This window comes from Phyllobates terribilis, unplaced genomic scaffold, assembly GCF_046119375.1.
Source record: "Phyllobates terribilis strain yellow unplaced genomic scaffold, ASM4611937v1 Scaffold_11__3_contigs__length_659146591, whole genome shotgun sequence".
NCBI lineage: Eukaryota > Metazoa > Chordata > Amphibia > Anura > Dendrobatidae > Phyllobates > Phyllobates terribilis.
In genome coordinates, this window is record NW_027362771.1 from 617,037,667 (window position 1) to 617,064,430 (window position 26,764).

Consider the following 26,764-nt stretch of genomic DNA (forward strand, 5'->3'; position numbering starts at 1 on the left):
CGAGCTTCGAGCACCCGAGCATTTTAGTGCTCACTCAACACTAAATATAACATATATTGTGACATATGGAAAAGTAAGATATGAAGTGTGCATGAACTATGGGTTCTGGAGAGGAGATGTGTCTGGAAAGGACAGAGCTGTCTGCGGGAGACAAAGGTGATGGATGAATTGTTGATTCTGGAGAATAGTGTTGACCACTGGGAACAGAGGAATCTGAAGAGGACAGATGTGTCGGTAGGGGATAGTGTAGTCTGGAGATATCTGTATTTCACGTTGTGGCCTGAAGGTGAAAGAGGCGTCCCAAATGGACAGTGGTGTTGGAGGGGCCAGAGTTCTCCAGAAAGGACAGTGGTGTTGGATCCAATAGTGGGGTCTTGAAGAGGACCGGGAAGTTTGGAGGAGACAGAGATGTTTAGAGGATGACATAGATGTCTGGAGGGAAGAGTTGAGTCTGGTGAGGAGAGAAAAGTCTGAAGAGAGATGTGTCTGTAGAGGACAGAGGAGTCTGGAGGGAACAGAAGTGTCCGAAGGAGAAAAGAAGTTTTATAGGGGACAGAGGGTTCTGGATGGGACATAGGTTTATCGGGGGGATAAAGAAGTGTGGAGGGGACAGATGAGTCTGGAAAACTCTGGAACTTTTCGCATTTAGACAGAAGTGTCCAGAGAGGATAGAAGAATCTGGGGAGAGCAGATAATTCAGAAGTGGGGAAATGGTGTCCGGAGAGGACAAAGAACTCACAATTACCAAAGATTCTGGGAAAGGGAAGAGGTGTCTGTAAGAGGCAGAAGTGGAGACAGTGGAGTCTGGAGGGGACCAGAGGAACACAGGGGTCCAGAGAGTACTGAGGAGTCTGGTGGAGGGCAGAGGAGTCTGGAGTAGACAGGAAGAGGTGTTTAGAGAGGACAGAACATTTGTGAGTGTAGCAGGGAATCAGATGGGGATCGGGGGATCCTCTGAAAACATATGCATGCTCATCCTAACCAGCATACGTGTGTAATAGTGAGTCAAGAGCAATTAAAGCTGCGTGGCCACCTAGAGGCACAAAAAGAATTACAGCAGCAAGGTTCTTCTGGTTCGGGCTCACCTGGTTTTCTCCAGGAGAGTTTTTCTCATGGCTTGTAATAAATTATTGATCTTATACGGGTCACCAAAATTAGAAATGAATGGAATCAACACAGAAACACTTCCTTTTTTTTTTGGCAGAGGAGCGGGCTGATTATTTTGGAGATCCAATCCTAATATTTGCATGATGGTAAAGACCATAATGGCCAACAGCCGGGGAGAGTATTCTGCTCGCACGGAGGAATGAGCCTCACTGGATCCTAGAGACTGAGATTTACATGATGGAATGTATCAATGCGGATTCCGCAGGGGCGGGTCTTTGGGCTGATGATCTGCATAATTAACCTATAAGAATCCCCGCCCTGTTGGTAAAGACCACAAAGTCCCATTACTCTGGAACTGTCCAGCAGATTTAAAAGAAAAGAAAAAGAAACAAGTGTTCTCTTTAAAGAATTCTTCCCAAGAATGCGTTAGGTTCCTGTCTGGATGCTGACAATAAATGTTCTCATTCACTAACAGCAAATAGGTGGGAGCAGAATTATACGGAAACCATGTATATATATATATATATATACAGTACAGAGCCAAAGTTTGGACACACCTTCTCATTTAAAGATTTTTCTGTATTTTCATGACTATTAAAATTGTACATTCACACTGAAGGCATCAAAACTATGAATTAACACATGTGGAATTATATACTTAACAAAAAAGTGTGAAACAACTGAAAATATGTCTTATATTCTAGGGTCTTCACAGTAGCCACCTTTTGCTTTGATGACTGCTTTGCACACTCTTAGCATTCTCTTGATGAGCTTCAGTCAGTCACCGGAAATGGTTTTCACTTCACAGGTGTGCCCTGTCAGGTTTAATAAGTGGGATTTCTTGCCTTATAAATGGGGTTGGGACCATCAGTTGTGTTGTGCAGAAGTCAGGTGGATACACAGCTGATAGTCCTACTGAATAGACTGTTAGAATTTGTATTATGGCAAGAAAAAAGCAGCTAAGTAAAGAAAAACGAGTGGCCATCATTACTTTAAGAAATGAAGATCAGTCAGTGCAAAAACTTTGAATGTGTCCCCAAGTGCAGTTGCAAAAACCATCAAGCGCTACAAAGAAACTGGCTCACATGAGGACCGCCCCAGGAAAGGAAGACCAAGAGTCACCTCTGCTTCTGAGGATAAGTTTATCCGAGTCACCAGCCTCAGAAATCGCAGGTTAACAGCAGCTCAGATTAGAGACCAGGTCAATGCCACACAGAGTTCTAGCAGCAGACACATCTCTACAACAACTGTTAAGAGGAGACTTTGTGCAGCAGGCCTTCATGGTAAAATAGCTGCTAGGAAACCACTGCTAAGGACAGGCAACAAGCAGAAGAGACTTGTTTGGGAAAAGAACACAAGGAATGGACATTAGACCAGTGGAAATCTGTGCTTTGGTCTGATGAGTCCAAATTTGAGATCTTTGCTTCCAACCACCGAGTCTTTGTGCGACGCAGAAAAGGTGAACGGATGGACTCTACATGCCTGGTTCCCACCGTGAAGCATGGAGGAGGAGGTGTGATGGTGTGGGGGGCTTTGCTAGTGACACTGTGGGGGATTTATTCAAAATTGAAGGCATACTGAACCAGCATGGCTATCACAGCATCTTGCAGCGGCATGCTATTCCATCCGGTTTGCGTTTAGTTGGACCATCATTTATTTTTCAACAGGACAATGACCCCAAACACCTCCAGGCTGTGTAAGGGCTATTTGACCAAGAAGGAGAGTGATGGGGGGCTACGCCAGATGACCTGGCCTCCACAGTCACCAGACCTGAACCCAATCGAGATGGTTTGGGGTGAGCTGGATCGCAGAGTGAAGGCAAAAGGGCCAACAAGTGCTAAGCATCTCTGGGAACTCCTTCAAGATTGTTGGAAGACCATTTCCGGTGACTACCTCTTGAAGCTCATCAAGAGAATGCCAAGAGTGTGCAAAGCAGTCAAAGCAAAAGGTGGCTACTGTGAAGACCCTAGAATATAAGACATATTATCAGTTGTTTCACACTTTTTTGTTAAGTATATAATTCCACATGTGTTAATTCATAGTTTTGATGCCTTCAGTGTGAATGTACAATTTTCATAGTCATGAAAATACAGAAAAATCTTTAAATGAGAAGGTGTGTCCAAACTTTTGGTCTGTACTGTATGTCAGTATATCCCGACTTGGCTTATTCTGAGCAGGAGATGAGCTTATGAGCGGGGGCGGGTGCCATGTATAATAGACATGTACAAAGGGGCGTGGTTGTACAGACGAGATGCACCTTTATTACATACACATCCTCACTCAATCGACTCCTTTCTCCATAGTTCTAACCCTTTACTTACACCTTCCCTGTGGAGGCAGCGGCTCCTCTCCTGCGATCACCGCCATTAATAACATACAATATATTGTGTTTCTCTCTTGAAAATGTCTTATTTTTACAGGTTTATTGGAGTTATTAACATCGATTCAGTCTCCAGCTCACGGGGTCACAGCACTGAGACCACGAGGGGCCGCGTCTCCCTCAGCCTTCATTCTGTGGATGGAAGGAAATACACAGGTAAGAGAAGGGTGAGCTGTAATATTATTCCTTCCAGTCCTGCAAATAGTTCCAAAAGCTGGTAACATGAGAGACAGCTCCTATTCTGTAACATTATAAGAGATGTCATAGGCATATTATTACTCTAGGGGGTGCTATAGGTCATCCCATGAGAGTGAGATAAAATTAGTACTTATATTACAACACTAGGAGGCGCTGATAAAACAAAGAGTTGGTAGATATGGCGCTACAGGAGATCTGATGTGAGGCTTGGTATGTGCAGAAATAATTAGAAAGCAAGTCTCTATACTTGTAGAACACAAAGATGATGAAGATCCAGAAACAGCGAGTGCTCTGGACTGGTACAGAGGGAAGAGGACCCTGCCCTTACATTCTACAGGGTGATGAGGAAGGAGACAGTAGGTTGGGGGGGCTGATGGTTAATGGAAGAACACTAGAGGGCGCTGAGGATCCAGAGAGTCTCAGTACTTATGGCAGAACACTAGAGGGCGCTGAGGATCCAGAGAGTCTATGTACTTATAGTAGAACACTAGAGGGCGCTGAGGATCCAGAGAGTCTCAATACTTATAGAAGAACACTAGAGGGCGCTGAGCATCCAGAGAGTCTCAGTACTTATGGTAGAAAACGAGGGCCCTGATGATCCAGAGAGTCTCAGTACTTATAGTAGAACACTAGAGGGCGCCGAGGATCCAGAGAGTCTCAGTACTTCTAGAACACTAGAGGGCGCTGAGGATCCAGAGTCTTAGTATTTATGGTAAAACACTAGAGGGGCCGACATCCTGAGATTAAGTACTAATTAAAGAAAACTAGAGGGTGCTGAAGATCCAGATGGTCAATTCTAATGGAGGAACACTAGAGGGTGCTGAAGATCCAGAAAGTATCAGTATTTATGGTAGAACACAAGAGGGTGCTGAGAAGCCAGAGAGTCTCAGTACTAATGGTAGAACACTAGGAAGCACTGAAGAGTCAGAAAATCTCAGTACTTATGGTAAAACACTAGAGGGGCAGACATCCAGAGATTAAGCACTAATGGAAGAACACTAGAGGGCGATGAAGATCCAGAGAGTCTCAGTACTTATAGTCAGGGTCGGACTGGGACACCGGGACAACGGAGAATTCTCCGGTGGGCGCGGGTCCTCAGTGGGCCCCTGAGCAGGACGCACAGGGCCCCTGGTTAACATGGCCGCCGGTGCTCCACACTGCAAGGGCCTGGAGGGTCAGGAGGGCCCTTGCAGTGCGGCTGATGAGGGCAATCTGGCCTGCTTCTCGGACCCCCAGCCTCTGGGGGGCCCATGGCCAGATTGCCCTCATCCTGTGTGGCGGGCAGGAAGCGGAGAGCAATGGTGATGGAGGAGGTGGGGGGAGAGGAGGGAGAGCAATGGTGCTGGAGAAGGTGGGGGGAGAAGAGGGAGAACAATGGTGCTGGAGGAAGTGGGGGAGAAGAGGGAGAGCAATGGTGATGGAGGAGGTGGGGGGAGATATACATGGCATGGTGATGGAGGAGGTGGAGGGAGATATGCATGGCATGGTGATGGAGGAGGTGGTGGGAGATAAGCTTGGCATGGTGATGGAGGAGGTAGGGGGAGATATACATGGCATGGTGATGGAGGAGGTGGAGGGAGATATGCATGGCATGGTGATGGAGGAGGTGGTGGGAGATAAGCTTGGCATGGTGATGGAGGAGGTGGAGGGAGATATACATGGCATGGTGATGGAGGAGGTGGGGGGAAATATACATGGCATGATGATGGAGGAGGTGGGGGGAGATATGCATAGCATGGTGAGGGAGGAGGTGGGGAGATATGCATAGCATGGTGAGGGAGGAGGTGGGGAGATATGGCAATGATGATGGAGCAGGTGGGGGAGATATGGCAATGATGATGGAGGGGGTAGGGGGAGATATGGCAATGATGATGGAGGTGGTGGGGGTAGATATGACAATGATGATGGAGGTGGGGGGAGATATGGCAATGATGATGGAGGTGGGGGGAGATATGGCAATGATGATGGAGGTGGTGGGGGGAGATATGGCAATGATGATGGAGGAGGTGGGGGAGATATGGCAATGATGGAGGAGATATGACAATGATGGAGGAGGTAAGGGATAGCAATGATGGAGGAGGTGGGGGAAAGCAATCATGGGGATGGGAGAGAGCAATGATGGAGGAGGTGGGGGAGAACAATGATGGGGATGGGGGAGAGCAATGATGGGGAATTATTTGGACGCTATATGCTGTTAATGTGGTCTGGTCTGGTCATGATGTGGTGGCATTTCTCCCTTGTATGTGGTATTATTCAGTCACTATGTGGTGGTAATATGTGGTCTGGTCATGGTGTGATGGTATTTCTCCCTTATATGTAGTATTAATCAGTCACTATGTGGTGGTAATATGTGGTCTGGTCATGGAGTGAAAGCATTTCTCCCTTGTATGTGGCATAGTGGATTGTGTTGTGTATGGCGGTCATTTGTTCTCTCTGATATTAATTAGGAGAAGATTGTTTATTTTCATTAGTGATTAAATACTTGGAACAAGATGCACTTACAGATGTTCTCCGGGGAAAACAAGTAATCACCTCTCCACAGGATAAGTGATAAATTATTGATTGGTGGGGGTCTGAATGCTGGGACCTGCACCGATTGGTAGAATGTGGAGCTTTTATCCCCATTAGACTGGAGCTTATGTGCGACTTGACCACTGATCCATTCATTCCCTCAGTGGCTCTTCTTGTTTTTTTTCTGGAAGACCCCAAGGAGAATCAATGGAGCTGCGGTCAGACGTCCCACCTGCTGCTGCACTTTAAAATGGGGATAAGTGTCCGGTCTGGGATAAAACTTCCCCATTCTTCCGATAGGTGCGTTTTCCAATGTTCGGACCCAAACGATCAGTAAGTTATCACCGATCCTGTAGAGCCCATGGATCGGTGATAACTTATTTTAACCAAAGAACCCTTTAATGCGAACTACAATAATTGTACATCTCAATTATAGTATGTGAACAGTAGATGTGCAGGAGCCGCCTGTGATATACAGCCGACGCTCCACTATAACAGGGATAACGGCTAACAGGTATTTACATATAGCTGTAGGGTGGGCCCCGAGGATCAATTCTTCCTGTGGGCCCCAGACACCCCAGTCCGACACTGCTTATAGTAGGACACTAGAGGACACTGAGGATCCAGAGAGTCTCACTAATACTGGTTGAACACTAGATGGCGTTGAAGATCCAAAAAGTTTCAGTATTTATGGTAAAACAATAGAGGGGCAGACATCCAGAGATTAAGTACTAATGGAAGAACACTAGAGGGCACTGAAGATCCAGAGAGTCTCAGTATTTATGGTGGAACACTAGAGGGCGCTCAGTAGCCAGAGAGTCTCAATACTAATGCAAGAACACTAGAGGGCACTGAAAATCCAGAGAGCCTCAGTACTTATAGTAGAGTAGAACACTTGAGGGCGCTGAAGATCAAAGGTGTCTCAATACAGAAAGTCTCAGTACATATGGTAGAACCCTAGAGGGCGCTGAGGATCCAGAGAGTCTCAGTATTAATGCAACATAGTAACATAGTAACATAGGTTGGATAAAGACCTAGGTCCATCAAGTTCAACCATCTGCCACCAATTGTACAGAACACTAGAGGGTGCTGACAATCTCGGTACTAATAGTAGAACAATAAAGGGCGCTGAAGATCCAGAGAATCTCAGTATTAATGGAAGAACACTAGAGGGCGCTGAGGATCCAGAGAGTCTCAGTATTAATGGAAGAACACTAGAGGGCGCTGAGGATCCAGAGAGTCTCAGTATTAATGGAAGAACACTAGAGGGCGCTGAAGATCCAGAGAGTCTCAGTATTAATGGAAGAACACTAGAGGGCACTGAGGATCCAGAGAGTCTCAGTATTAATGGAAGAATACTAGAGGGCGCTGAAGATCCAGAGAGTCTCAGTATTAATGGAAGAACACTAGAGGGCACTGAGGATCCAGAGAGTCTCAGTATTAATGGAAGAATACTAGAGGGCACTGAGGATCCAGAGAGTCTCAGTATTAATGGAAGAACACTAGAGGGCGCTGAGGATCCAGAGAGTCTCAGTATTAATGGAAGAACACAAGAGGGCACTGAAGATCCAGAGAATCTCAGTATTAATGGAAGAACACTAGAGGGCGCTGAAGATCCAGAGAGTCTCAGTATTAATGGAAGAACACTAGAGGGCGCTGAAGATCCAGAGAGTCTCAGTATTAATGGAAGAACACTAGAGGGCGCTGAGGATCCAGAGAGTCTCAGTATTAATGGAAGAACACTAGAGGGCGCTGAAGATCCAGAGAGTCTCAGTATTAATGGAAGAACACTAGAGGGCACTGAGGATCCAGAGAGTCTCAGTATTAATGGAAGAACACTAGAGGGCGCTGAAGATCCAGAGAGTCTCAGTATTAATGGAAGAACACTAGAGGGCGCTGAGGATCCAGAGAGTCTCAGTATTAATGGAAGAACACTAGAGGGCGCTGAAGATCCAGAGAATCTCAGTATTAATGGAAGAACACTAGAGGGCACTGAAGATCCAGAGAGTCTCAGTATTAATGGAAGAACACTAGAGGGCACTGAAGATCCAGAGAATCTCAGTATTAATGGAAGAACACTAGAGGGCGCTGAAGATCCAGAGAATCTCAGTATTAATGGAAGAACACTAGAGGGCGCTGAAGATCCAGAGAGTCTCAGTATTAATGGAAGAACACTAGAGGGCGCTGAGGATCCAGAGAGTCTCAGTATTAATGGAAGAACACTAGAGGGCGCTGAAGATCCAGAGAGTCTCAGTATTAATGGAAGAACACTAGAGGGCACTGAAGATCCAGAGAATCTCAGTATTAATGGAAGAACACTAGAGGGCGCTGAGGATCCAGAGAGTCTCAGTATTAATAGAAGAACACTAGAGGGCGCTGAAGATCCAGAGAGTCTCAGTATTAATGGAAGAACACTAGAGGGAACTGAAGATCCAGAGGGTCTCAGTACTAATGGAAGAACACTAGAGGGCACTGAGGATCCAGAGAGTCTCAGTATTAATGGAAGAACACTAGAGGGTGCTGAGGATCCAGAGAGTCTCAGTACTAATGGAAGAACACTAGAGGGTGCTGAAGATGCAGAGAGTCTCAGTACTAATGGAAGAACACTAGAGGGCGCTGAAGATCCAGAAAGTCTCAGTATTAATGGAAGAACACTAGAGGGCGCTGAAGATCCAGAAAGTCTCAGTATTAATGGAAGAACACTAGAGGGCGCTGAAGATCCAGAGAGTCTCAGTATTAATGGAAGAACACAAGAGGGCACTGAGGATCCAGAGAGTCTCAGTATTAATGGAAGAACACTAGAGGGCACTGAAGATCCAGGGAGTCTCAGTATTAATGGAAGAACACAAGAGGGCACTGAAGATCCAGAGAGTCTCAGTATTAATGGAAGAATACTAAAGGGCACTGAAGATCCAGAGAGTCTCAGTATTAATGGAAGAATACTAAAGGGCACTGAAGATCCAGAGAGTCTCAGTATTAATGGAAGAATACTAGAGGGCGCTGAAGATCCAGAGAGTCTCAGTACTAATGGAAGAACACTAGAGGGCGCTGAAGATCCAGAAAGTCTCAGTATTAATGGAAGAACACTAGAGGGCGCTGAAGATCCAGAGAGTCTCAGTATTAATGGAAGAACACAAGAGGGCACTGAGGATCCAGAGAGTCTCAGTATTAATGGAAGAACACTAGAGGGCACTGAAGATCCAGGGAGTCTCAGTATTAATGGAAGAACACAAGAGGGCACTGAAGATCCAGAGAGTCTCAGTATTAATGGAAGAATACTAAAGGGCACTGAAGATCCAGAGAGTCTCAGTATTAATGGAAGAATACTAAAGGGCACTGAAGATCCAGAGAGTCTCAGTATTAATGGAAGAATACTAGAGGGCGCTGAAGATCCAGAGAGTCTCAGTATTAATGGAAGAACACTAGAGGGCGCTGAGGATCCAGAGAGTCTCTGTACTAATGGAAGAACACAAGAGGGCACTGAAGATCCAGAGAGTCTCAGTATTAATGGAAGAATACTAAAGGGCACTGAAGATCCAGAGAGTCTCAGTATTAATGGAAGAACACTAGAGGGCGCTGAGGATCCAGAGAGTCTCTGTACTAATGGAAGAACACAAGAGGGCACTGAAGATCCAGAGAGTCTCAGAACTAATGGAAGAACACTAGAGGGCACTGAAGATCCAGAGAGTCTCAGTATTAATGGAAGAATACTAGAGGGTGCTGAAGATCCAGAGAGTCTCAGTACTAATGGAAGAACACTAGAGGGCGCTGAAGTTCCAGAGAATCTCAGTATTAATGGAAGAACACTAAAGGGCACTGAGGATCCAGAGAGTCTCAGTATTAATGGAAGAATACTAGAGGGCGCTGAAGATCCAGAGAGTCTCAGTACTAATGGAAGAACACTAGAGGGCGCTGAAGATCCAGAGAGTCTCAGTATTAATGGAAGAACACTAGAGGGCGCTGAGGATCCAGAGAGTCTCAGTATTAATGGAAGAACACTAGAGGGCGCTGAAGATCCAGAGAGTCTCAGTATTAATGGAAGAACACTAGAGGGCACTGAAGATCCAGAGAATCTCAGTATTAATGGAAGAACACTAGAGGGCGCTGAGGATCCAGAGAGTCTCAGTACTAATGGAAGAACACTAGAGGGCACTGAAGATCCAGAGAATCTCAGTATTAATGGAAGAACACTAAAGGGCACTGAGGATCCAGAGAGTCTCAGTATTAATGGAAGAACACTAGAGGGCGCTGAGGATCCAGAGAGTCTCAGTATTAATGGAAGAACACAAGAGGGCACTGAAGATCCAGAGAATCTCAGTATTAATGGAAGAACACTAGAGGGCGCTGAAGATCCAGAGAGTCTCAGTATTAATGGAAGAACACTAGAGGGCGCTGAAGATCCAGAGAGTCTCAGTATTAATGGAAGAACACTAGAGGGCGCTGAGGATCCAGAGAGTCTCAGTATTAATGGAAGAACACTAGAGGGCGCTGAAGATCCAGAGAGTCTCAGTATTAATGGAAGAACACTAGAGGGCACTGAGGATCCAGAGAGTCTCAGTATTAATGGAAGAACACTAGAGGGCGCTGAAGATCCAGAGAGTCTCAGTATTAATGGAAGAACACTAGAGGGCGCTGAGGATCCAGAGAGTCTCAGTATTAATGGAAGAACACTAGAGGGCGCTGAAGATCCAGAGAATCTCAGTATTAATGGAAGAACACTAGAGGGCACTGAAGATCCAGAGAGTCTCAGTATTAATGGAAGAACACTAGAGGGCACTGAAGATCCAGAGAATCTCAGTATTAATGGAAGAACACTAGAGGGCGCTGAAGATCCAGAGAATCTCAGTATTAATGGAAGAACACTAGAGGGCGCTGAAGATCCAGAGAGTCTCAGTATTAATGGAAGAACACTAGAGGGCGCTGAGGATCCAGAGAGTCTCAGTATTAATGGAAGAACACTAGAGGGCGCTGAAGATCCAGAGAGTCTCAGTATTAATGGAAGAACACTAGAGGGCACTGAAGATCCAGAGAATCTCAGTATTAATGGAAGAACACTAGAGGGCGCTGAGGATCCAGAGAGTCTCAGTATTAATAGAAGAACACTAGAGGGCGCTGAAGATCCAGAGAGTCTCAGTATTAATGGAAGAACACTAGAGGGAACTGAAGATCCAGAGGGTCTCAGTATTAATGGAAGAACACTAGAGGGCACTGAGGATCCAGAGAGTCTCAGTATTAATGGAAGAACACTAGAGGGTGCTGAGGATCCAGAGAGTCTCAGTACTAATGGAAGAACACTAGAGGGTGCTGAAGATGCAGAGAGTCTCAGTACTAATGGAAGAACACTAGAGGGCGCTGAAGATCCAGAAAGTCTCAGTATTAATGGAAGAACACTAGAGGGCGCTGAAGATCCAGAAAGTCTCAGTATTAATGGAAGAACACTAGAGGGCGCTGAAGATCCAGAGAGTCTCAGTATTAATGGAAGAACACAAGAGGGCACTGAGGATCCAGAGAGTCTCAGTATTAATGGAAGAACACTAGAGGGCACTGAAGATCCAGGGAGTCTCAGTATTAATGGAAGAACACAAGAGGGCACTGAAGATCCAGAGAGTCTCAGTATTAATGGAAGAATACTAAAGGCCACTGAAGATCCAGAGAGTCTCAGTATTAATGGAAGAATACTAAAGGGCACTGAAGATCCAGAGAGTCTCAGTATTAATGGAAGAATACTAGAGGGCGCTGAAGATCCAGAGAGTCTCAGTACTAATGGAAGAACACTAGAGGGCGCTGAAGATCCAGAAAGTCTCAGTATTAATGGAAGAACACTAGAGGGCGCTGAAGATCCAGAGAGTCTCAGTATTAATGGAAGAACACAAGAGGGCACTGAGGATCCAGAGAGTCTCAGTATTAATGGAAGAACACTAGAGGGCACTGAAGATCCAGGGAGTCTCAGTATTAATGGAAGAACACAAGAGGGCACTGAAGATCCAGAGAGTCTCAGTATTAATGGAAGAATACTAAAGGGCACTGAAGATCCAGAGAGTCTCAGTATTAATGGAAGAATACTAAAGGGCACTGAAGATCCAGAGAGTCTCAGTATTAATGGAAGAACACTAGAGGGCGCTGAAGATCCAGAGAGTCTCAGTATTAATGGAAGAACACTAGAGGGCGCTGAGGATCCAGAGAGTCTCTGTACTAATGGAAGAACACAAGAGGGCACTGAAGATCCAGAGAGTCTCAGTATTAATGGAAGAATACTAAAGGGCACTGAAGATCCAGAGAGTCTCAGTATTAATGGAAGAACACTAGAGGGCGCTGAGGATCCAGAGAGTCTCTGTACTAATGGAAGAACACAAGAGGGCACTGAAGATCCAGAGAGTCTCAGAACTAATGGAAGAACACTAGAGGGCACTGAAGATCCAGAGAGTCTCAGTATTAATGGAAGAATACTAGAGGGTGCTGAAGATCCAGAGAGTCTCAGTACTAATGGAAGAACACTAGAGGGCACTGAAGATCCAGAGAATCTCAGTATTAATGGAAGAACACTAAAGGGCACTGAGGATCCAGAGAGTCTCAGTATTAATGGAAGAATACTAGAGGGCGCTGAAGATCCAGAGAGTCTCAGTACTAATGGAAGAACACTAGAGGGCGCTGAAGATCCAGAGAGTCTCAGTATTAATGGAAGAACACTAGAGGGCGCTGAGGATCCAGAGAGTCTCAGTATTAATGGAAGATCACTAGAGGGCGCTGAAGATCCAGAGAGTCTCAGTATTAATGGAAGAACACTAGAGGGCACTGAAGATCCAGAGAATCTCAGTATTAATGGAAGAACACTAGAGGGCGCTGAGGATCCAGAGAGTCTCAGTACTAATGGAAGAACACTAGAGGGCACTGAAGATCCAGAGAATCTCAGTATTAATGGAAGAACACTAAAGGGCACTGAGGATCCAGAGAGTCTCAGTATTAATGGAAGAATACTAGAGGGCGCTGAAGATCCAGAGAGTCTCAGTACTAATGGAAGAACACTAGAGGGCGCTGAAGATCCAGAGAGTCTCAGTATTAATGGAAGAATACTAGAGGGCGCTGAAGATCCAGAGAGTCTCAGTACTAATGGAAGAACACTAGAGGGCGCTGAGGATCTAGAGAGTCTCAGTATTAATGGAAGAACACTAGAGGGCACTGAAGATCCAGAGAGTCTCAGTATTAATGGAAGAACACTAGAGGGCGCTGAAGATCAAGAGAGTCTCAGTATTAATGGAAGAACACTAGAGGGCGCTGAAGATCCAGAGAGTCTCAGTATTAATGGAAGAACACTAGAGGGCACTGAAGATCCAGAGAGTCTCAGTATTAATGGAAGAACACTAGAGGGCGCTGAAGATCAAGAGAGTCTCAGTACTAATGGAAGAACACTAGAGGGCGCTTAAGATCCAGACAGTCTCAGTACTAATGGAAGAATACTAGAGGGCACTGAAGATCCAGAGAGTCTCAGTATTAATGGAAGAACACTAGAGGGCGCTGAAGATCCAGAGAGTCTCAGTACTAATGGAAGAATACTAGAGGGCACTGAAGATCCAGAGAGTCTCAGTATTAATGGAAGAACACTAGAGGGCGCTGAGGATCCAGAGAGTCTCAGTATTAATGGAAGAACACTAGAGGGCGCTGAAGATCCAGAGAGTCTCAGTACTAATGGAAGAATACTAGAGGGTGCTGAAGATCCAGAGAGTCTCAGTACTAATGGAAGAACGCTAGAGGGCGCTGAAGATCCAGAGAGTCTCAGTACTAATGGAAGAACACTAGAGGGCGCTGAGGATCCAGAGAGTCTCAGTACTAATGGAAGAACACTAGAGGGCGCTGAGGATCCAGAGAGTCTCAGTACTAATGGAAGAACACTAGAGGGCACTGAGGATCCAGAGGGTCTCAGTACTAATGGAAGAACACTAGAGGGTGCTGAAGATCCAGAGAATCTCAGTATTAATGGAAGAACACTAGAGGGCGCTGAGGATCCAGAGAGTCTCAGTATTAATGGAAGAACACTAGAGGGCACTGAGGATCCAGAGAATCTCAGTACTAATGGAAGAACACTAGAGGGCACTGAAGATCCAGGGAGTCTCAGTACTAATGGAAGAACACTAGAGGGCACTGAAGATCCAGAGAGTCTCAGTATTAATGGAAGAACACTAGAGGGCGCTGAGGATCCAGAGAGTCTCAGTATTAATGGAAGAACACTAGAGGGCGCTGAGGAACCAGAGAGTCTCAGTATTAATGGAAGAACACTAGAGGGCACTGAGAATCCAGAGGGTCTCAGTATTAATGGAAGAACACTAGAGGGCGCTGAGGATCCAGGGAGTCTCAGTATTAATGGAAGAACACTAGAGGGCGCTGAGGAACCAGAGAGTCTCAGTATTAATGGAAGAACACTAGAGGGCGCTGAGGATCCAGAGAGTCTCAGTATTAATGGAAGAACACTAGAGGGCGCTGAGGATCTAGAGAGTCTCAGTATTAATGGAAGAACACTAGAGGGCGCTGAGGATCCAGAGAGTCTCAGTATTAATGTAAGAACACAAGAGGGCACTGAGGATCCAGAGAGTCTTAGTATTAATGGAAGAACACTAGAGGGCACTGAAGATCCAGAGAGTCTCAGTACTAATGGAAGAACACTAGAAGGCGCTGAGGATCCAGAGAGTCTCAGAATTAATGGAAGAACACAAGAGGGCACTGAAGATCCAGAGAGTCTCAGTATTAATGGAAGAACACTAGAGGGTGCTGAAGATCCAGAGAGTCTCAGTACTAATGGAAGAACACTAGAGGGCGCTGAAGATCCAGAGAGTGTCAGTACTAATGGAAGAACACTAGAGGGCGCTGAAGATCCAGAGAGTCTCAGTACTAATGGAAGAACACTAGAGGGCGCTGAAGATCCAGAGAGTCTCAGTATTAATGGAAGAATACTAGAGGGTGCTGAAGATCCAGAGAGTCTCAGTACTAATGGAAGAACACTAGAGGGCGCTGAAGATCCAGAGAGTCTCAGTACTAATGGAAGAACACTAGAGGGCGCTGAAGATCCAGAGAGTCTCAGTACTAATGGAAGAACACTAGAGGGCGCTGAAGATCCAGAGAGTCTCAATATTAATGGAAGAATGCTAGAGGGCGCTGAAGATCCAGAGAGTCTCAATATTAATGGAAGAACACTAGAGAGCGCTTAGGATCCAGAGAGTCTCAGTATTAATGAAAGAACACTAGAGGGCACTGAAGATCCAGAGAGTCTCAGTACTAATGGAAGAACACTAGAGGGCGCTGAGGATCCAGAGAGTCTCAGTATTAATGGAAGAACACTAGAGGGTGCTGAAGATCCAGAGAGTCTCAGTATTAATGGAAGAACACTAGAGGGCGCTGAAGATCCAGAGAGTCTCAGTACTAATGGAAGAACACTAGAGGGCGCTGAGGAACCAGAGAGTCTCAGTATTAATGGAAGAACACTAGAGGGCACTGAGGATCCAGAGAGTCTCAGTATTAATGGAAGAACACTAGAGGGCGCTGAGGATCCAGAGAGTCTCAGTACTAATGGAAGAACACTAGAGGGCACTGAGGATCCAGAGAGTCTCAGTATTAATGGAAGAACACAAGAGGGCACTGAGGATCCAGAGAGTCTCAGTATTAATGGAAGAACACTAGAGGGCGCTGAGGATCCAGAGAGTCTCAGTATTAATGGAAGAACACTAGAGGGCGCTGAGGATCCAGAGAGTCTCAGTATTAATGGAAGAACACTAGAGGGCACAGAGGATCCAGAGAGTCTCAGTATTAATGGAAGAATACTAAAGGGCGCTGAAGATCCAGAGGGTCTCAGTATTAATGGAAGAACACTAGAGGGCGCTGAAGATCCAGAGAGTCTCAGTATTAATGGAAGAACTCTAGAGGGCACTGAGGATCCAGAGAATCTCAGTACTAATGGAAGAACACTAGAGGGCACTGAGGATCCAGAGAGTCTCAGTACTAATGGAAGAACACTAGAGGGCACTGAAGATCCAGAGAGTCTCAGTACTAATGGAAGAACACTAGAGGGCACTGAAGATCCAGAGAGTCTCAGTACTAATGGAAGAACACTAGAGGGCGCTGAAGATCCAGAGAGTCTCAGTATTAATGGAAGAACACTAGAGGGCGCTGAGGATCCAGAGAGTCTCAGTATTAATAGAAGAACACTAGAGGGCACTGAAGATCCAGAGAATCTCAGTACTAATGGAAGAACACTAGAGGGCACTGAAGATCCAGAGAGTCTCAGTACTAATGGAAGAACACTAGAGGGCACTGAGGATCCAGAGAGTCTCAGTACTAATGGAAGAATACTAGAGGGCACTGAAGATCCAGAGAGTCTCAGTACTAATGGAAGAACACTAGAGGGCACTGAAGATCCAGAGAATCTCAGTACTAATGGAAGAACACTAGAGGGCACTGAAGATCCAGAGAGTCTCAGTACTTATGGAAAAACACTAGAGGGCGCTGAAGATACAGACAGTCTCAGTATAATGGTAGAGCTGGTATTGGTAAAATCATGAGACTGGCAGTAGTTTCACCAGAACACTAGGCTGCTGTGCAGGAAACACAATAGGACCATCATAAATTATTGCATTATGACTAGAGCCAAGCATAAAGATTAGCAGGACTCTAGTCCAGTTGTGACGTTGGTAGTCTGTGGTCGCTGGACCAGAGTCCTGGCTTCCCCGGCACCTCTTCTGATTCTTAGACCTGGCCCAACATCTCACACGCATCGTGATGATCATCCCGGGGACTCGTCAGGAGAGGAGTTGAAGGTGACTCCGCTAGTAGGTAATTTGCAGGAGCAGGGTCCTATTATCCGTTAATAATAAGCTATCCACTGCCCATCCACATAGGTATCCTGTATGTCAGGAACATATCCCACTGTGTAGCTTTGACAGAAGGTTGCGGCATGGGGCAGAATCGCCATCCTACAGTTAAGTAAAAAAAAAAACTGTACACCCCTGAATAGGAAGCACAATCCTCTGCACAGCCTGATCTGCTTTCCTACACATTAAAAAAAAGTATTTTGACGTCTATTAGCCCGATGAAAACCAAAAGGACAGGAGTTTGGCCTCCGTCTGGTGAATAAAGCACAATGGGTGTTTGTCGTGCTCTGAGCCTCAGGCGAGGGTTACACCACCGTTTATCTCTCATCCGAGAAAATCCGTCCGATTGTGGAGAGTTTGATCAAAGAGTGATCAGGTTGGGGTCAGATTTTCTCCGAGTTGGAGACTCTATTCAGTCTGTCCGTGAAAATCGGACCGCACTTGGATGTCATCCACGGACCCACACACTGGACTGGCCAAGTGCAATCCGAATATCGGAGGCTAATCGTGCACGCTGAGAGTCCTTTCCTCAGACCACTCGGTCCGAAGAAAAAAAAAACGGCCTCATGGAATAATAACATGGGGATGAGTGCTATCCACCATGATGATGGGTAGCACTCACCCGAGGTATACGGCGGTCTGGACGAGCCCTTACACTAACATCGGAGGTGCTCACCTTTCCTTTCTTCCTGCAGTCTCCGCACATCACTCCCATGAGACTGTTAATGAGCTGAGATGCGCAGAGAACTAACTGTATAGCTCCGATCCCCAGCAGAATGGAGAACAGGACGATGTGCCAGAGGACGATTTTGGGGGGCTGGATGCACATTTTCCACGATTCCTCGTTGGTCAGGTAACTCACACTATGGAGAAAACAAAGCGTAATACATGTAATGATGAGTGAACCATTAAGCTACTGCTTCCCCTCTATGGCGACACCATAGACAGAGGTTGATCTTGGTATGATCCTACTGGCATTCACTTATGAACTTTCAAGTACCCTTCAACCCTTCATCTTTTGGTGCCCCTCCTTTTTCTACCTTTAAACTTTGTGGAGAAGAACATCTAATAATTAGATGTGAATATGCGAGCTCCAATTTCCCATATGACTCTTCATAAAAGTTTCTAGGGACCATCCTGCTTCCTATTTGGCCAAAATATGTGACTTCCCTTCCCTATACATAGCGCCTACATTACCTAATGTTTACATAGCTTTCTTCCCTTCTTTATATAAGCATCACTCTAAGAGGACATCAAGTATATGGGGACTTTGTACAGATGCCACAGTGTCCGGATAATTGTCTGGGAGAGGATTTCAATGCTGCGGCCGTTATGTAGACGACATTTCTTACTTTAGGCCCTTCAGGTGGTAGCCCCATTTAGCATCTTTGCCAGAGAGATCGTTCAGGTTACACATCGGTCCATCAGCCAATGCCGTTCCTGACACAGCCACACAGTAGAAGCTTCCGAGTCCTCCCAAAATCGAAGAAAAGGCCGACCGTAACATCTGAAACAGGAAAACAAAAGCCATGAAACCAAGAAGTGGCAGGAAAGGAAAGAGTCACCAGATGCATTATGTGATGGTACGACTGTGTTACTGGTGAAATACAACAGAAATGAGAGGAATAATTGGTCGCAAAATCTTCTCATAGTTCTGTGTGTCCTTCAAAGCTTGGGCCTCTCCCAATATATATGAGAGGCCCAATCTTCTCATAGTTCTGTGTGTCCTTCAAAGCTTGGACCTCTCCCAATATATATGAGAGGCCCAATCTTCTCATAGTTCTGTGTGTCCGTCAAAGCTTGGGCCTCTCCCAATATATATGAGAGGCCCAATCTTCTCATAGTTCTGTGTGTCCTTCAAAGCTTGGACCTCTCATATATATTGGGAACCTAAAAAAGGGGAAAGGATGTAATGAATGGCAACGTGCCATACAAGGATATCTCAGATAAATCAAACTATGGTGGTGGAAGGAAGAAAAATAACTCTATTGTCTCCAAATAAACAAGATTTGGGGTGTCGGTGCTCCCCTTCTTCAGACATTGGAGCAGATTTATCAACTGTGCAAACTTCCACTAGACAGTCTTAGAATGAGCCAGATTTATCATAGATTAGACTGTCTTAACATTAGACTGATCAGACAACACGAGATACTAAGTTTACACCCCCAAAAATTGACTTATGTTGTGGCAAAAATCTGTGCCAGTTTTGGTCCATTTTTATGGCGCATTGTATCTCACATTGGGCCCCTTTTCCGATAAGCCAAACCCTATTCCGTGATGCCATGCCCCTTTTCGGCGAGGCTACACCGCCTAACCGGCCAAAGGGCAGAAAGTGTCTAAAACACCTATTAATTATGGTGCTGATCATGAAAGACAGTTTGGGCGCAGATTTTTGCCATAAATTTTGGGCATTTAGTGTGAGAAATCTCCCCTATTGTGTAGGAACAGAAGGAAGGAGGAAAGCCGCCAACAAACCATACTACCGAAATGACAACTTTGCTAAAGGCAATGTAAGCATGAAAAAAAACGAAACAAGAAATATAGTTAAACAGACCCATAACAGACCTAATATTTACATAGCTTTCTTCCCTTCTTTATATAACCATCACTCTAAGAGGACATCAAGTATATGGGGACTTTGTACAGATGCCACAGTGTCCAGATAATTGGCCGGGAGAGGACTTCAATGCTGCGGCCGTTATATAGACGACATTTCTTACTTTAGGCCCTTCAGGTGGTAGCCCCATTTAGCATCTTTGCCAGAGAGATCGTTCAAGTTACACATCGGTCCATCAGTTAAACAGACCCATGAAGGTCATAAACCATGCCTTGCGGTGTGCAGTGCGAATATGGTCCTACACCGCCTAACCGTCCCCTGATGCAAATGTGAAGCCCATAAAATCACCAAGGAGATAACACAGTAATGACTATACAAGGATGTATGGTAACGTCTAGATATTACCCACTCATGTGAAGATCATGCAATCTAAGAATTAAGCTAACTTATTCCATAAATATATAATGCCAAAGTAGGGACAGGTCCGGTCCTAATAACCAAAGTCTCCATAGAGCAGGGGTGTCCAACCTTTTTGGGCCACATTGGAAGAAGAAGAGTTGTCTCCAGCCGCACACTGAGCTTTGTGACCATGATGTCTCCAAAGGTCTTTCTACCCTTGGAAACCATACTGATTCTGCAGAATTGGCATTATCAGGGTAGTTTCTGTTTTTTGAGGACAGGCAGCTCAAGAAGAGCAATTCCACAATTGTTTTTTGATTACTATGTTCACTGTATGGTAACGATTGCTTAGCAGCCCCCTGTCCTGCTCTGCCCTCATTCACATTGAGGTCGGCTGCCACAATGTGAGGTTTTAATACTAGAGACAGGTTAGGACCATCCCGATGGGGTCACCTTCTCGCGGTGCGATGGCTTTTACGCTTTTTGATCGAAATAGTGTAAACCCAGTCCCCTATCTTATACTATTACTATTTACTTACTACAGGCTATATGATCATTTTTTGTTTTTTTTCTTCAGTTTAGTTTTTAAAATAGCCACAGTGTGAACATACTCTTACACACGTATACCAACTTGTGCTCCGGCTCATTTCTTTTTGTTTTACCATGTTCACAATATGGTAAAAAATTACTTAGCAATTTGATTCTCCATGTCAGTACAATTAAGGAGATATCAAACATGTACATTTTTTTGTTTTTACTTAAATGGCCAAAATATTTTAGGAAATTTGTAAAAAAAAAAAGTTTGTGTCGCCATGTTGTTTTAAATTGTCGGTCGATGGGGCTGTGCGAGGGCTCGTTTTTGGTGCCCTGAGACAACGCTTTTTACGGATACAATTTAGGGGTAGATATAATGTTTGATTGCCTCTTATTCCATTTTTTTGCAGTTTTGCGGCAGCTGAAAAACCTGTTTTAATTAATTTTATATTTTGATAGATCGGACTTTTACTGACGTAACGATATCACACGTGTATTTTTTTATTTTATTTTATTTCTTTATTTTTAATGGGGGAAAAAGGGGATGATTTGAACTTTTTATATATTTTGTTTCATATTTTTATAAACATTTATTTTTGTTTTTCATTATATTTGTAGTCCCCTTAGGGGACCGGAACCTGCGATCGTATGATCGCTTGTACTGTATGCAGAAATACCACGGTACCTCTGTGTATAGCAAAAATCATAGACTCCTATGAACACCAGACATTCACAGGGGAACCACCATGACCAACATGGAGGGCTTCAGCAGACTCCCGGCCATCATGGTAACTCATCGTAATCACATCACAGGGGACCGTGGGATGACTTCCCCCTTTGCTGGTGTACTGTAAATGTCAGTATGTCAGTGGACCAACACAAATATGTGTTGGTCCACATTCACAGCCATCCTGGGCCGCAGGAGGCCCTTGGGGTGCGGGTTGGACATCCCTGTTAAGGACTCTTTCTGGTTGTAACTAGAGTATAAGCCATGGCATAACTCAACATTAGTACAATATTTGGATGGACCTCAAGGACACCATGGTCAGTAAGCACCAAAATGTCGATTTCTAGAGGTCTTGTCTGATCCAGTGCATCACAATTTCGTCATCGTTCATATCTAGGGTCAACAAAACTTACCCGGCACCTATTGCCACAGCAGCCTTCACCACAGCAGCCCTTGCCGCCAGCACGGATAGCATTACAGGATGGGCACAGCATCTACAGGGAGGGAAGGCAGAAAACATAAAAATTAGCAAAGCCAAATAATAGTCATCTGCCATGTCTCAGTTCCATGGACCCAGTTGTGGTCATTTGGGTCAGACTCGTCAGTCTGTGTTTCTGTCCTGGACTCATGAAGGAGGATGATCCACCAATCAATGCTTGAAGAAGAGCAACTGAGACATAACACAGCCATATTTCACCCTAGAAGGCTAAAGGCAAACTTATAAGTCCCATCTGGCATCTCCATTTCTCGAGAAATACTCACAAAAAGACCACTACCCAGAACACCAGCCATAAGCCAGACTTGGAGTGAAATATGATCGATCCATTTGGTTTCTCCATTAGGAAACATCAGTAAGAGGTTGGCAATAATACAAATAAAAGCCATAGGGAGTAGAGCGAGCCCCACAAAGCGGGAGCATTTTCCCGTACACATCCTGGCACCTCCGGGATGGAAGATCCGATGTGGTTTCTACGAGAGCCCGGTGAGTCTGCTCTGATGAATTCTAGTTGTTGGTTTACTGATAAGCCGATGGACAAAGTCCATTGAAAGCTATTGGTGACAGCCTGGGGATGGGACCAGGAAAGTGCGTGAGGTAGGAAGAAGGGAAGAGAGGAATAAATACATGAGTTAAAGATCAAACAACCCAATGCCACAAGAGGCAAATAAGTAATGGTTAACCCCTTGTTGTGGGCTTATCGATGATGTCACCTGCAAGCCCATGACCAGGTGACCCTGACGTGTATTGTAACCATAGAACTTATCTACATATACACTGTGGGAAACCTCATTCCTAAACCATGCCCCATTTCATAGATCACACCCCTTTTGCAGACCATTACCATTTATATCCCCCTTTTTCATCCATTAAAATAAAAGCAATGGTAACGGTGACGATACAGCTTAAAATCTTAATTAGCCAGACAATTAGTTTAAGTCAAGAGAAATACACTATTGTGCTGTGTTGACTAATTATAAATGTATTTGTATTTCTCTTGTTGATAAAAAAGGTCACACTATTTGTATAACCCTGAATGTTGACTTTTATTCGTTTGGAACAATGATGTTTAGTATGCTAATGACATATTATACTAAAAGCCAGCTAGCGGTTTATTTACAAGAGTCCCCTACTAAACCATCTATGTAAATAGATTAGCTCAAACAATGAGACCTGAGCCATGTAAGTAATGCCCTCCCTAACCCCGACCTCTGACTGATGACCTTACACAGATGTAAATATAAACAGGGATGTCTGTAGTGCTGGAAGTGGAATCAAGGAGTGTCAGAAAGACTTTACAAGGAGAATGAGAGACATCCTTCAGGAAAGTAAATGGATAGCATGGCATCCAAAGAGACACAGATTTGGATTTTACATGATTCTATCTTAAGGGTATCGGCCCTAACTGTAACGATTCGGATCTGCTCCATTGACCATCACAGAGACATGGATACATTTTGGGGAGACCAGGGTGGGGCTGCCTCTGTGCCCCCACACTGTAATAATGCTGTCTCTGTGTACCTCACACTGTAATAATGCCCCCTCTGTGCCTCCACACTGTAATAATGCCCTCTCTGTGCCCCCACACTGTAATAATGCCCCCTCTGTGCCTCCACACTGTAATAATGCCCTCTCTGGGCCACCACACTGTAATAATGCCCCCTCTGTGCCCCCACACTGTAATAATGCCCCTCTGTGCACCCCATACTGTAATAATGCCCTCTCTGTGCCTCCACACTGTAATAATGCCCCCTCCGTGCCTCCACACTGTAATAATGCCCCCTCTGTGCCTCCACACTGTAATAATGTCCCCTCTGTGCCTCCACACTGTAATAATGCCCCCTCTGTGCCTCCACATTGTAATAATGCCCTCTCTGGGCCACCACACTGTAATAATGCCCCCTCTGTGCCCCCACACTGTAATAATGCCCCCTCTGTGCACCCCATACTGTAATAATGCCCCCTCTGTGCCCCCACACTGTAATAATGCCCTCTCTGTGCCTCCACACTGTAATAATGTCCTCTCTGTGCCTCCACACTGTAATAATGCCCCCTCTGTGCCTCCACACTGTAATAATGCCCCCTCTGTGCCTCCACACTGTAATAATGCCCGCTCTGTGCCTCCACACTGTAATAATGCCCTCTGTGCTCCCACACTGTAATAATGCCCTCTCTGTGCCTCCACACTGTAATAATGCTCTCTCTGTGCCCCCACACTGTAATAATGCCCTCTCTGTGCCTCCACCCTGTAATAATGCCCTCTGTGCCCCCACACTGTAATAATGCCCTCTCTGTGCCTCCACACTGTAATAATGCCCCATCTGTGCCTCCACCCTGTAATAATGCCCTCTCTGTGTCTCCACACTGTAATAATGCCCTCTCTGTGCCTCCACACTGTAATAATGCCCTCTCTGTGCCTCCACCCTGTAATAATGCCCTCTGTGCCTCCACCCTGTAATAATGCCCTCTGTGCCCCCACACTGTAATAATGCCCTCTCTGTGTCTCCACACTGTAATAATGCCCTCTCTGTGCCTCCACCCTGTAATAATGCCCTCTCTGTGCTCCCACACTGTAATAATGCCCTCTCTGTGTCTCCACACTGTAATAATGCCCCCTCTGTGCCCCACACTGTAATAATGCCCTCTCTGTGTCTCCACACTGTAATAATGCCCTCTCTGAGCCTCCACACTGTAATAATGCCCTCTCTGTGCCTCCACACTGTAATAATGCCCTCTCTGTGCCTCCACACTGTAATAATGCCCTCTCTGTGCTCCCACACTGTAATAATGCCCTCTCTGTGCCTCCACACTGTAATAATGCCCCCTCTTTGCCTCCACCCTGTAATAATGCCCTCTCTGTGTCTCCACACTGTAATTATGCCCTCTCTGTGCTCCCACACTGTAATAATGCCCTCTCTGTGCCTCCACACTGTAATAATGCCCTCTCTGTGCCCCCACACTGTAATAATGCCCCCTCTGTGCCCCCACACTGTAATAATGCCCCCTCTGTGCCCCCACACTGTAATAATGCCCTCTCTGTGCCTCCACACTGTAATAATGCCCTCTCTGTGCCCCCACACTGTAATAATGCCCTCTTTGCTCCCACACTGTAATAATGCCCTCTCTGTGCCCCACATTGTAATAATGCCCCCTCTGTGTCCCACACTGTAATAATGCCCTCTCTGTGCCCCCACACTGTAATAATGCCCTCTTTGCTCCCACACTGTAATAATGCTCTCTCTGTGCCTCCACACTGTAATAATGCTCTCTCTGTGCCTCCACACTGTAATAATGCCCTCTCTGTGCCCCACACTGTAATAATGCCCTCTCTGTGCCTCCACACTGTAATAATGCCCTCTCTGTGCCTCTGACTCGCCCCCTGGGCCGTGGGGCACTCGGATCCGGGCAATAGGGGGAACGATGGAAGTAGTAGTGGCAACCCGGTTCCGTGGCTCAGGGTGGTCAGGCCAGTGGTAGTCCGTTATGTGTTATTAATTATGTCCGACTACGCCACCCGTGGATTTGCGGTTATTAGGAACCGCCGCTGCATGCAGACCGCTGGGGCTGATGAGGTGTGCAGCTAGGGTAATGTGACTCCCCACGGGAAGAGTGCGGCCCCAGGGCAGTATAGTGGATGGTGGGAGTGATGGTAGTGAGAGTTCCAGTGCCGGTAGTGCTGGAGGAGCAAGGAGCACACAGACAACAGGTTGCAGTCCAGGGTCTTTACTAAACAGGTAAACTGACCCTCAAACAGTCCCGGCTAGGAGGGGACCTGGATGTCTGAGAGCAACGGGGAAATTGGCCCTGGTCAGGGTGAGGGTGTAGGCCTACCGTGCTTTCTGCGCTCCTTCTGGCTATCCCCTCCTTATAGAGTAACAGCCCACGTTTCCGAGCTTTCCGTGTATTCTCGCCTGTATGGCCTGCGACGTGGGTTCCTTTCTGCTCCCAGCCTTGTACGGCTTTACTGGTCCCTTCGGTTGTGGCAGGGCCTCCAGGCTTCTTAGGCCAAGGAATGTACAGTCCCTTGCGGACTGGTTCTCTGCTGGGGGATGTGGAATCCTTCCAGCCTCAGACACCAAAGTCTGGTAAAGTTAAGTCTTTTCTCTGCCAAGACAGGCTCTCTTCGCCTCTTGTCTCTGGCTTGTGGCTCTCCTCCTGCCACACTTCCTCTTAGGTGCAGTGCAACTGTCTGTCCCTGCTCTGCTCTGGGACAAGTCTCAGTGCTGAGACTGGCCTTCAAGTTCTCCCTAACCCTGCCCCCAGTACCAGCTTTTATAGGGGCAGCCAGCTCCCCCTACTGGCCTGAGACAGGAGGCATTGCATGCTAATGTTCCCCTGACTAGAGAACCTCCCCCTTGCTCTCAGACACAGCTTTATTACACTTGTGGCATCCAGGTCAGGGTGACACATTCCCCCCTAGTGAAATTTAGTACTCCGGGACTAAACAGTAAACAAAGACAATATGCATAACAATAAAACATTAATAGACAGATGACGCACAAATTGAGTTCTTAAGGTCACAGTGTGGCCTGTGACCGGGTGTCCATATCACCAACACAACGGGAACCTTAACCAGGTGGGGGTCTGTCCTACCCCAAGTCCTTCACAGTCTTAGTTCATTCCTGGGTTAGGCTCAGAATGCAGTTCATACAAGGTCCCGGTTATAAAAAGTCCATAACCTGTGAGTCCTTACGGTAACTGCAAGAAACTGAAACACACTATTAATAAACATGCAGGTAACTTGGCAATCATTTCAACATTTGGCAACAGGGTTATTTACAATCTTAGTACACTCTATATTCTCCAGCGAGCGGGTATCTGTCCCTTTGTGCTCCTGGTTGACCTACGTAGCTCACTGTCTGGTGGTGGACCAACCTGGCTTTCCCCACTAACGTTAGGGGTACAGCTACCAGCTGGGTGTACAGGTAGGGCAGGCAGCTGTCTGCGGGTTCTTTGGCTTACCGCAGGCATGGCAGGCTCACTGTCAGCAGAGGGTTGACTC

The 26,764-nt window shown here is 45.9% G+C and overlaps 1 protein-coding gene across 1 annotated transcript; it reads right to left on the reverse strand.

Moving 5' to 3' along the window:
• Positions 1–3,342: 3,342 nt before the first annotated feature.
• TM4SF5 (transmembrane 4 L six family member 5) lies at positions 3,343–22,302 on the reverse strand. The gene is made up of 5 exons (XM_073654522.1): positions 22,029–22,302; positions 21,680–21,760; positions 18,402–18,556; positions 17,726–17,912; positions 3,343–3,619 (listed from the first exon to the last, which is right to left on the reverse strand). Exons 1-5 carry the CDS (start codon positions 22,197–22,199, stop codon positions 3,608–3,610), a joined length of 606 nt encoding a protein of 201 aa, XP_073510623.1. The 5' UTR covers positions 22,200–22,302; the 3' UTR covers positions 3,343–3,607.
• Between the last annotated feature and the right edge of the window lie 4,462 nt (positions 22,303–26,764).